The sequence below is a fragment of the Sus scrofa genome, chromosome 13, assembly GCF_054392235.1.
Source record: "Sus scrofa isolate SSC_HxYL_T2T_F1_AM1 chromosome 13, Sscrofa_HxYL_maternal_Yorkshire_Landrace_v2.0, whole genome shotgun sequence".
NCBI lineage: Eukaryota > Metazoa > Chordata > Mammalia > Artiodactyla > Suidae > Sus > Sus scrofa.
The window spans coordinates 74272620-74284944 of record NC_139395.1 but is presented as its reverse complement, the minus strand read 5'-3'; the positions used below and the strand labels follow the sequence as shown (position 1 = coordinate 74284944).

Here is a 12325-nt window from a genome sequence, read left to right as displayed (position 1 = left end):
ACCAGTTTAGGGCCCTAATTTAGGGTTCCACTGGTCCTGGGATGGGCTGTTCATCCTGAGGTTAATGGGAAGCCACTGACACCTGGCTATGCATTAGAATCACCCAGGAAACGTAAAAAACCAATTCAGATTCCTGAGTCTTATCTTGGAAATTTTTAGAAAGAATCTTTGAGGATAGAAAGTGGGATTCTGTATCTTAAATTTTTTTCATTTTTATTAGAGTATAGTTGATTTATAGTGTTGTGCCAATTTCTGCTGTACAGCACAGTGACCCAGTTTTTTATATACCTATATATGTATATATATACTCACATATATATACACATTCTTTTTCTCATACTATCTTCCATCATGGTCTATCTCAAGAAACTGGATATAGTTCCCTGTGCTATATAGTAGGACCTCATTGCTTATTCATTCTAAATGTAATAGTTTATATCTACCAACCCCAAACTACCCGTCCATCCCACTTCCTCCCATGGTCCCCCTCCCTTCCCACCCCCTCCACCCTTTGTTACCACAAGTCTGTTTTCCATGTCCATGATCTGTTTCTGTTTTGTAGATAGGATCATTTGTGCCATATTTTAGATTCCACATATAAGTGATATCATATGGTATTTGTCTTTCTCTTTCTGACATACTTAAGCATGAGAATCTCTAGTTTCATCCATGTTGCTACAAATGCCATTATTTTGTTCTTTTTTATGCCTGAGCAGTATTCCATTGTATATACTGTATTTTTAAAGGTATCTCTCTTGGTCCCAATGCAGTCAGCTCAGCACCAGTCCACAGACCTTAAGTGGGAACTACCTCTTGATCTCTGCTTGAAGGATGGAGAGACACTGTTCTAGGAAAGTCAAGTGGTTTCCCAGATGAGGGCACAGTAAGTCCCCACAGATGCTTTCAGAATGCACACATCAACGGATCAAATTGAGAAACAATTTAAAAGAAGTGTGAAGGAGTCGTGACACAGCAGAAACGAATCAGACTAGGAACCATGAGGTTGCGGGTTCAATCCCTGGCCTCGCTCAGTGGGTTAAGGATCCAGCATTGCCGTGAGCTGTGGTGTAGGTCACAGATGTGGCTTCGATCTGGCATTGCTGTGGCTTTAGCGTAGGCTGGCAGCTACAGCTCTGATTTGTCCTCTAGCCTGGGAACCTCCATATGCCATGGGTGCTGCCCTAAAAGCTCAAAAGATAAAAAATAAAAATAAAATAAAAGGAGTGTGGAGAACCATGCCAATATCTCCCTAACCCTGTCTGCCCTGCAGTGAAGTGCAAGCTCCTCAGCCTGACACATCTTTCTCAGCCTGATTTTGAGAAAATTTCCAGCCTTATTTCCCCTGCTCAAAAATCTCTCTGTCCTTTCCTTGTGAATGCTTTTTCCTTGCTGCTCCTTTCACTTAAAAATCCCAACATCATCTTCTCCACTGATCTCTAAGAATCAGATGATGTTGGTTGCTTGGTTCATTCATTTCATACAAAAATCATGAGTATCTACTGTATTCTAGGCATGGTGCCAGGAGCTGGGGGCACCTGTGTGCCCAAACACACATGGCATCTTTGCTCATGGGCATTTCAGTCTGTTATGGGAAATAAAGATAATTAAATAATCATACCTATACATATAAAACTTATAACTGTAAAAGGAAGGAAAGAAGGAAAAAAGAAGGAAAGAAAGGAGAAAAATAAACCCAGTCCCAATTCTCAGGGAAACCACTGTTAACATTTTGGTAGAATTCCTTCCAGGCTTTTTCTTTGTGTGTATATCAAAATATGAATATGTATATGTGTGTTGGGACTACAGAATGGTATTTTATGTAGTTTTAAAAAATAAAACTTAGGAGTTCCCTGGTGGCCTAAGGATTAAGGACCTGGAGTTGTCACTGCTGTGGCTTGGGTTTCCATCCCTGGCCTAGGAACTTCTACATGCTTCCACATGGCCAAACAATAAATTTTAAAAAACAAAATTAATACCTGTAGTAAGGTGAAATGTCTTTTTCCTTCAACCCTACAGATTTCTATAAGAAATTTTGTCCCCTTTTAAATGACACTTGTAGAACCCTGATTTAAATTAGGTTAGGTTCATACTCTCAAATGTGTCTGGTACAGAGGAAGTATGTGACAAATGTTTATTGAATTGAATCTATCAGGGATGTGATGTGGGAAGTTTCATCTTGTGGAAGATGTGAGTGAGACCTGATTCCAAACAAACCAGGTAAAATGTGAGTTTAATAGTTGCAAAGTGCATACAAGAGATAATAAGGGTAGAAATTAGGATGGGGCAGAGGACTGACTGATAAAGAATGAATGTGGGAGACACCTGGAAGGATTTAATCCAGTATTGCCTTTCGATTGGGGACCTTATTTTAAACACTTCTATCTGCAAACCCACTTACCTTTGTCAGTATATCCTGAGGCATAACCAGTACCATGATCACATGGATAGAACAGGTGGTAGGTAGTCCCTGCCTGAACTTGGATGTCACTTTAACTTCTGACAGTACTACAGCATGACACATTGTACCAAGGCAGAAGAGGCTGGTGGCTGAGGGCTAAGTTCAAGGACTCTCCACAGGATGGGGTCTGCATATTACAAACATTTAAAAACAAATGTCTCCAAATTCTTCTGCAACGGCTCTTCAGGGGAGTTTATTAAAGCAATAACTATTTCATGCATGGCTCTCAGAGAGACAAACCGAAGGAATGAAGGAAAGTTCCAGGTCTGAATTTGGAGAGCAGGCTAGGCTCTGTCTATTTCCATGACTGCACATGCAAAATTAAAATGATACAGTACTACCAATAAGCAGGGCAACAGATTCTATCTATAGAGCAATGATGCTCCAGTTGTTTTGATGTTGTTTTGCCTCCAAGGCAGGATTTCCATTATTATGGAGATGAACTGCCTCTAATTATTGCAATAACATAATTGTTCCCCAGGGCAGAATTCCTAATAACAGAGCTGTATGGCTCTGTAGCAACTGTAAGCGATATCCTGAGGGCAGGTTTCTCATTAAGAGCACAGATATAGACACTCTGCCTCCAGAAGAGAAACAGAATGCCTGAAGCAATAAACTTTCCTTTCCATGCAAGGATTCGATCGGCCTTCAGGGCAAATACCTGCCATCACATTTGCTCTGCCTCCCAGACTGCCAGCTTCTTCAGACCAGGGTTTCACACCTTACATGCAACGTGGAGTTTTGCTGCCCTGTGCTGGGATTTTCCTCCACATATTACATGAATTTCAACTCTGCTAAAGGCCTTTGGGAAGAGAGGCAAATTAGGGTTATGATCTAATTTCACCTTGGAGGAAGACTACAACGTCTCTAGACAAGACATGAATTTTATTCCTATTTGGGTGGAACTGTCTCATAGAATGTTAGCCTAGATCTGATTATACCATGGGGGCGAGGCAAATCTAAACAGGCATTTCAGTCTGGGGAAAAAAAAAAGCCTAAGAATATGGATGATTATGCCATTTTATTGTGTCTCCAAAAATATCTACAGTGACCTAAAACTGCTCCACCCAAGATGATGTTAAAGGTCCCCAAATCTTATCTTTGAGCCATTATCTTGTCGGACCTCTTGGAAGCACTAAGTGCTTGCTCCTTCTTGAAACTTTCTGCTCTCTTGTCTTCTGTTTATCACATGTAGCCATTCCTCAAGGTTCCTTCCTTTGGTTCATTCTACAAAACTCTCTCCAGACAGACTTATCCACTCCATGGCTTCTTATCCCCTGGTGTCATCTAGGTCATTACCCTCCTGATCTCAGACTCCTATTTCCTGTTGGACATAAACTCAGTGAACACTCACCCCATGCCAGGTATTGTCCTAGAGGCCAATGTTACAGAAGGAGGCAAAACACACAGGGCCTTATGCAACCACGACGTTCTTCAAACTAGAAGAGGGAGGCAGAAGAGGAGGTGGAAGTGATGTGATGTAAGGCCTAGACTGGAGTGACTTTGCTCTGCTAGATCTAAAGATGAAGGAAGGGGCCATGAGCCAAGGTATGCAGGTGACTTCTAGAAATTCTAGAAAGCTGGACATCTACTTGCCCCCTAGAATGAGTTTAGCCTGAGGAAAACCATTTCAGACTTTTGATCTCTTGGGTTCTAAGATATTAAATTTGTATTGTTGAAGTCAAACACACACACACATAGACAAATGCACAAGTCTCTGTTTTCATGGATTTTACATTATGATTAAATGGAAGGCGGAGAAAACAGATAAGGAAACAAACAAAAACATAAGTATGTAGCATGTTAGCGAGGGAACTATGGAAAATATAAAGCATGGAAAGAGGATGGGGTCAGTGTTTACAATGTGAACTACATTAGTGGAAAAAGGCTTTGCTGACAAGGTGACACTTTAGTGGAAATTCCAGTTTGAATGTGACATCTCCACTTGCAGGCACCTCAAATTTAACATGTTAATATTAATCTCTTTATTTTCCTCTCTCACACTTGTTTTTTTCTATAACTCAGTACTGTGGAAAATGACACTGCCATCTACCAGCTGGTCAAGTTGGAATCCTAGAAGTCATTTTCTTTTTTTTCCTTCTTCCTCTTAAAAATCATTCTATTTAATATGTCATTAAGTCTTTTAAATTCTATGCTTTAATATCTTATCTATCTGTCTGTCCTTCTCTACTCTCAGGAGACTGACATCTCTGAAGTCCTTTTGATTTTGTCCTAGACTGCTCCCTGTAGTTGCTACCGTTCTAATCTTGCTCAGCTCTGATTCTTCTTCCACGCTGCAGGTAGAGCAACCCTTGGGCAGCATGAGTATGACCATGCACTCTCCTGCATAACATTCTTCTATTCTCTCTGGGAGTTCAGGTCTAAACTCTACAGATATAAAATTCAAGGCTTCTACAATCTACTGTTGGCCTACACTTTTCAATGTTCCTTCTAAACATATCACATTTATAATACATGCCCTAGGATTACTGAGAAACTTATATTGTTATTTTGCTACTGGGTCCTTTGCACTTTTCTATGAGCATCTTGAGGGCTGGGTTTATGCCTTCTTTTTCTATCTCCAGGGCCAAGCAGAAGGCTTAGCTTGCACTAAGCACACATTGAATGCTTTGTATATTGATCAAATTTATGTTGGCTTGTTTGATAGAACAGTCCTGCTGCTGTTCTGAAACCACACCTGTGACAGGCAGGCTGTAAGTTTCAGATTCTTTTTGGCAACATTCAGTGGCATATCTATACTTGGTTATTATCCCTTAGCTTGATGTAATGTACTAGCCCAATGTATAAAAGGAAGGAGAAGAATTCTCAAGCATGAGTAAGAATAAGTTTTTGTTGACAGAGCATTAACTTGAGTAACATTTCACTCATTTCCTCAGCTTCAGTGAGAAATAAAATTTTGTTTAACTGAATTTTCCAGACAACTAAATTCATTCTTTTAAGCACTAAGTTAATTTTTTAAAATAACCAATGGAAGGGAATAGTCTTGATATATACCTGCCTGACTTACTAATCTAGCTCACTGAAGATCATTTTTTCCCTTTAGGGATATGATATAACAATAAGCATCATCTTTTGCTCTGGAGAGGAAGAAAACTATTTATCCCCTTATTAATACTGTTTTAATTCTGAATGGCAGATTTAACTCTGACTCTCAGAAGGACACTGGAAGACATGATTAGGACAGTGAGAGGATTCCATGTAATGCCAAAGGAAAACTATCAGGGGCATCTGAGCTTGGAAAAGAACTAAAGGAGGACGTGAGAATAGCTTGCCAGTATATAAAGGGAAGCGGTTTGGTGGAGAAAAATTAGATTTCTTAGCAAAGGAAAAAAAAAAGGTAAATGGAAATTACAAGGATTCAGGTTAGGAAGAAGTAATCTAATAGTTAGGTCTCCACCTGAGATGTAACCAGGGAAAGATGAGGGTCCAGCCATTGTGGGGACCCCGTTTTGCAATGGAGACTGGGTTCCATGACTATAGTCAGAATTTGACACTGATCCTGCCCAGCAGCCACTTCTTCTTCTTCTGGCTGTTGGATCCTGTGTTTCTTTGGGGAAACTCCTATACCATTTTCAGTCCATGATGTGTGAGGTGGAGCTTCCCCAAGTGCCTCTTAGTATATGGGTATGATCAAGTCCTTCTAGTCAAGGTACCACATCGCCTCTGAATGGGACTGGCTCAGGGAAGAATGCTGCCAAAAGCAGGTTTATTCAAGTCCAGGAGCATCTATTCTAGAATTGTTAGATATTAGAAAAGAGGACAAGCATGGGGCTGTGCGCAGCAGACCTACCACCAGGAGGGGAAAGCCTATAGGAAAAAGGAGCCAACACAGAGGAAGGTACTGGTAAGAGATGAGGAGCGTAAGCTAGTCCTGAAGTCACAGTGTGAGCACTGGACTTGTCACACCTCCAGTCATGGTCCCTCCCTGGCCTTCTCAAATGTGGAGCCTTCCCTTGTGTACTGAAGCCAGCTTTGAATTGAGTTCTGTCACTTGCAACCAAGAGTCCATCCTGGTTGGTTTTATGGCTCCCTATAATTCTAGGGGACTAGGTTTTAATGATTTTTTTTTCTTTCTGTATTTTCAAGTTTTTTTTTTAATAGATCAACTTAAATCTCATTTTCCTCAAGTGCCTTCAGACTAGAAACCAAAAGTAAACACAATTATCTTACTTACTCAAGTTAGTAGGCTTAATTGCTTGATTAATCCAAGTGACTCTACTGTTTCGGTGGTGACTAGAAACCTCTCCTGAGAAATAAAGTACTTGAGCCCTTGTCATCCCTGTTTTAAATGTCTGATATTGCCTACATTATGACTGCTGGATAAATACACAGGAAAATGAGGAATGATTTATGGATATGGATATGCTGCCTATACGATAACAAAGAAATAAAAACTGAAGATTAATTTTTTTCATTTAGATAATTGGTTTAGTAGAGATAAGGTCTGTATAAATACGATTTAAATTTCTAAAGCCTCGAAAAGCCAAAATAAGCACGTACAAATGTATTTTTAAAACTGTTCACTTGTTAACATTAAACCTGTATTTCTGAATCCATACCTACTGTGATAACTGTAATACACATTATGATTAAATAAGATAAAAAGTCAACATTTTAAAATGTTGCTTCTTATACTTTTCCTGTAAACTCATTTGTACGCCATTGATTAGTTAAATTTGAAATTAAAAATCACTTAATAAGTACTATTTGGCAAAGTCAAAATATAGACTCTAGGGAGAGAATGTTAATAAAAATAGTATTTGATCATAAAGTTTAGTTCCACTGGAGCTTTATTTATATGAATACTTTGTTATTGAGATTAATAATCTTTTATTCAAATGTTAAAAGTTTGCCTTTTGATTCTTAGGATTCCACATTTAAAAAGAGAATTATGGGAGTTCCAGTCGTGGCTCAGCGGTAGCAAACGCAGCTAGTATCCATGAGGACGTGGGTTCAATCCTTGGCCTTACTCATTGGGTTAAGGGTCCGGCATTGCTATGAGCTATGATACAGGTTGCAGACGCAGCAGCTCAGATCCCAATTGCTATCTATGGCTGTGGCATGGGGGGCAGCTGCAACTCTGAATGGACCCCTAGCCTAGGAACTTCCATACACTGCAGGTGCAGCCCTAAAAAGAGACCAGAAAAAAATAAAAAATAAAAAGAGAGAGAGAGAATTAGGGCTAACAAGTCAGTATATTAGAAACTATTATTTAACACTGGCCATAATCAAATGTTTTTCCCTTTTGTGTTGCTCTAACAATTTCAATCCTTTCCTAAGATGGGAATTCTAAAGTTTTTCACTGATGAATTCTACATATGATTGCTTTGGTTCACTTATCCACTTAATTACATTTCTCCTTTAACAGAAAAAAAAAAAGTGAAAATGGCAGAATTTCTTCTCTGTCAATGAGGAAATAATAGTAATATCTTTCTTATTTTCCACTCTTTTCAGAAATTACAGGATGTTCAGTTGAACTTATGTCTTTCTCATAAGCTGAAAACCAGTGACCCACAGAGTAAACTTGGACTTGGTCTATGGATGTGTTGCTCACATTGTACTAATATTAAAGTTAAAAAAAAGTCGCTGACATTTAAAAATTAAGTTCAAATAAAAGTCCATATTTCTAGTTTCTCTTGAAAAATGAGAAGGTGGGGAGGCACTGGACTAGCATCTCCATTTGGTGGCAATGTGCTGAAATTAAGTGGCAGGTATCTTCCTTGGATGGGGCACACACTGAAATTCCCACCATGCCCTTTCAAATTACACGTGGCCAGTTTTTGGATTCATTTACACTGTGAAAACCAATCTATCTGTTCAATACATTGTGAGCAAGGCAGAAGGGAGAAGCAGAACTCTGAGAACATAGCACCCATGTGGAGAAAACATGCTAATCCTGATAGCTTGGGTCATGCCTGGTGATGCTCCAGGTAGAGGTGATAAACACCAAGATTTGAGTAATGATGGGGAGTTTTCTTGCTTTAAAGATATCTTCTGTGCCATATAACTGTTGAAGCGATATTAATCAAGTTAGAAGAAAAAACAAACATTGGAAAGAGATAAACTTGGCTGTATGACAAGCGATGGAAACAGTTAATTAAATTCACTTATTAAAAAGAATTATCAATGCTGATAAGCCATTTTCCCAATGTTAATCCAATTAACTTGTAGTAATTAATAAGTTACAGCAGTGGTAGGCAGTCCTTATTACAGTCCTTATTGCTATTACTTTTCTTCTAGGCGCATAGTAAGACTGTATTTCCCTACTGGGTTGAACTTGGGCAGAGCCACATGACTTGTTTTGGCCAATGAAACATGGGTGAAAATGAAGTCTTTCTCTTTTGGGTAGAAGCTTTAAGAGCTCATGGGTGTTGGGCTACCTTCTTTTCCTTCTGCAATTCTCAAGTTCTAGAAAGTGCTATTCTATCAGCCTTGGCTTTAGTGGGTAACAAAGCCCCTAGCAGGCCCCTAATAGGCATGCAGTGTTGATGAGAAATTGCCTTTTGTTGTTTTAGGATACTGCAGGTTGTTTGTGAATTAGCAAAGCTTAGCCTCTCCTGAATTGATCTACCATGTTATTCAAACTTCATTCATTTATGGTTCTTGATATGTCTATTATGCATATTATTTTAAAATACTTTGTCTTTATATCATTGCTACATTAAAACTTTTAAAATGTAGACTTAGTGTAAGTAATACATGTGGTACATATTAATTATATTTCAACTATGCTTTAATACACATCAAAGTAAATATGTAACTATTAAAAGTATTCTTACATAACAATTTTTGGAAACAGTAAAGCCAAATGGGAAAGGAACCTGATGTTTACGGCAGCAAAATAAGAAATTGGACTCTAAATTTCCAGATTTCGTTTAAAATTTGAATGTCATGCCAGTAATTAGTAAACTATACTACTTTCTTTATATAATAGAAATCAGAAAGGAATGTATATTATGAATGTAATATATGTAAATACACCACCTATAAACCATATCAGGTTTGTTTATAAAAATCATTAATAGAGACATCATCATAAGTGCAATGATCTATTTGCATATGCAAATCCAAATGTGTACAGGTATAAAGTAGATACATATTTTTTACAGGCTCCTCAATTGCATCCTTGAGTACTTGCCCTTTAACATCGATTAAAATCATTATGTATGCAGCTGGTAAATGTTATCTTTTGGGTGACATAGACATGCATAATTACCATTTTCCAACAGATTGAGTAGATTACAGAAAGTGGAGGGGGATATTTTATAGAGGTGACAGCCAAGAAAAAGTCTTAAGAGATACCTGACATTTGTCCCAAATGACCTAAAACCCCAAACAACCCCATATAATTACATTATATAAACAACATGTATTCTAAATGTAATTCATCTATAATAGGAAATTTAGGTGAAGAGTTCAAACATCAGACAGAAAAAAATTTGAAAAAATTTCACAATTAAATCAAAACCATGTCATTTGAGGATGAGTTTTGAAATTAAGAGGTATTTAGCTTCAAAAAAGGAGATATTAACAAGAGACATGCTAGCCACTGACATATATTTGAGGGGTTGTCACAGCAAAGATGAATTCAATGTATTTGTTTTCATGAAAAGGAGGTAGGCTGGAGAAAGGTGGGCAAATCTACAGAAGAATTTTAGGCTAAAATTAAGGAGGATATTTCTAGCTCCTCATCTTTGGGCATCTCTGACAGCCTTTGATAGCAATATGATCAATCTGCACAGGGAGGGCTTTCTAGAATTTTAATATTATAAAGACCAACTAATTTACCACCCTATTCCAAAGCTTCAGTTCTTTAACATTTAGTCCAAGAATATGAGATCATAAATTCCTTCCTCTAGGACTATTGATAACAGACCAATAATTATAGTTAAATATTAAAAATATTTCAAGATAATACCTTTCATTTTCTCTTAAGACATCCCTTCCTTTCTTCCAGGTGTAGACAGGTTTCGGAGAAGCTTTTGGCTTACACTCAATGACAACTTCACCTCCCACTTTGACAAGAGTTACCCTTTTTACTAGGGTTCTGGAAAAATCCGGACCCACAGCTGGAAAAGAATACAGAAAATGAAATAATTAATTATTATGAAAGAAAAACTCCACTAGACCATTCTTTATAGTTTTTTTTTTTTTTTCTGTAATGCACTTACTGCTGTCTTATCAAAGGGAGGATAATTTTTTTTTTTTTCTGAAGTAAAGGGGACAGAACTGGAAGTTTTGATGGATTTATGACAACTTGAGGTATAATTTGTATAGGGTTAAAATGTACCAGTTGGAAGTGCACAGCTTGATGAATTTGGTGTTCTCAGCACAAAGACTGAGATGTAAAACATTCCATCACCCTACTGAGGGATTCTTTTGAAAAAAAAAATTCCATGTCCAAATGAAGAAAAATTTAAAAATTTCAGGGAAGCAAAAGGGAATGACAAAATCAAAACCAAAACCTAATAAAACCCAAAAACTAAAACAACAACAACACACTCACAAGGTATTTTTAGTCTAGTGTAGGTTAAAGCCTCCCTTCTTTGGAGTCACTGCCTCTGATCTGTTTTACAGCAAGCAGCTCTGTTCATATCTCTGTCAGAGGACGTGCTGAAATGTCTTATCATCACCCTCTGTAAACTTCTCCCTAAAAACAACTATGTTCAACAACTACTGCCTACTGCAATGTTTGGCTCTTGTAGAAGAAAGTGTGACTTACTCATAGAAAACTCTACTCCATGCTCACTATCAGTCTTCCCCAAAATTCAAGCATATGGTGACACCAAATTTGTAGTTATGTGGAAATAATATTAAATAATTATTTCTTTCCTAAAACAAAAGTTATATATATCTATATCCTTACAGAAACATAAAAGATGCCTTTTTGAAAATTTTCCATTTTCACCTGAGTAAATTGAGTTAACGTGTTTTAGGATCTGTTGAGAGAAGGGATTTATCTCCTGGAATCAGTTTTGCCATATTTAAAAATCCCTGACTCATTGCAGTCCAACCTGATAGAATTTAAGGTTTCATACCATGTTTAATATAAAATTTAAATACTAACCACAAATTACTTAAAAGAGGACAGACAGTGAATGTGTATGTATGTGGCTGGGGAGAATGGGGGTCAATTTTTAAAAACTGTACCCAAAGCGTATGCTAGTGACTAAAAAATAAATAAAAACAGGATTGAGGGGAAGCCAGTTAAATTTTTATTAAGTGCTTTTGTGGGAGAAATACTATCAATGTCTAGAAAGGAAGAAAGATGAGAAGGCTACTTTTTAATGGGATGATGCAATGTACACATGGGGCTGGTTTTACTACGTGAAGGTTAAATTAAATAAATGAATCTAGTAGGTAATTGATATCTCAATCTGTGTACCTTGGATTTATGAGGGGAATCTATAATTCAGAGAGTAATTCCATAATGATAAATGCAATTAATAAGTAGAGTACGAGTACAAATGTTTTTGCTATAATGAGATAAATGCCTTTCTTGTATGATCTGCGAAATCACATAAAAATTATGGGTTTCTGAAAAAGATAAGGTCAGGACAGACTTAGCCAATATTTATGTAACAGGAATACTAACAAAAATAACAATCATTCTAGTAATTATGTTAGCATGATTAAAAAAACCAGCATAAATTCCTAATAGATAAATACTTCAGAAAAATATAGGACTTCAGTGTGTGTGTGTGGATAGCTTAATGAAACAAGGAAGCTGGGAGAGAGAGTAAGAAAGAGCTGAAATTGGTAAACTATAATATAAGTGCAAACCAAGCTTTAAACACTGCCATGTTATAGCACATGGCCAAACTAAGTCAAGAGGAGAAATGTGGA

General features: G+C 37.4%; 1 protein-coding gene across 50 annotated transcripts in view; it reads right to left on the bottom strand.

Annotated features, from left to right (window-relative positions):
* CNTN4 (contactin 4) overlaps positions 1 to 12325 on the bottom strand; it is a 1001048-nt gene that overhangs the window by 131494 nt on the left and 857229 nt on the right. For all 50 annotated transcript variants that reach the window (XR_014823611.1, XR_014823612.1, XM_084989189.1 and 47 more), the window contains one exon: positions 10398 to 10548. Coding sequence is in view for 48 of the 50 variants with exons in the window: in XM_084989189.1 (XP_084845315.1) it covers positions 10398 to 10548 (151 nt within the window). In the remaining 2 variants the exon portion in view is untranslated. The remainder of the gene's footprint in view (positions 1 to 10397; positions 10549 to 12325) is intronic.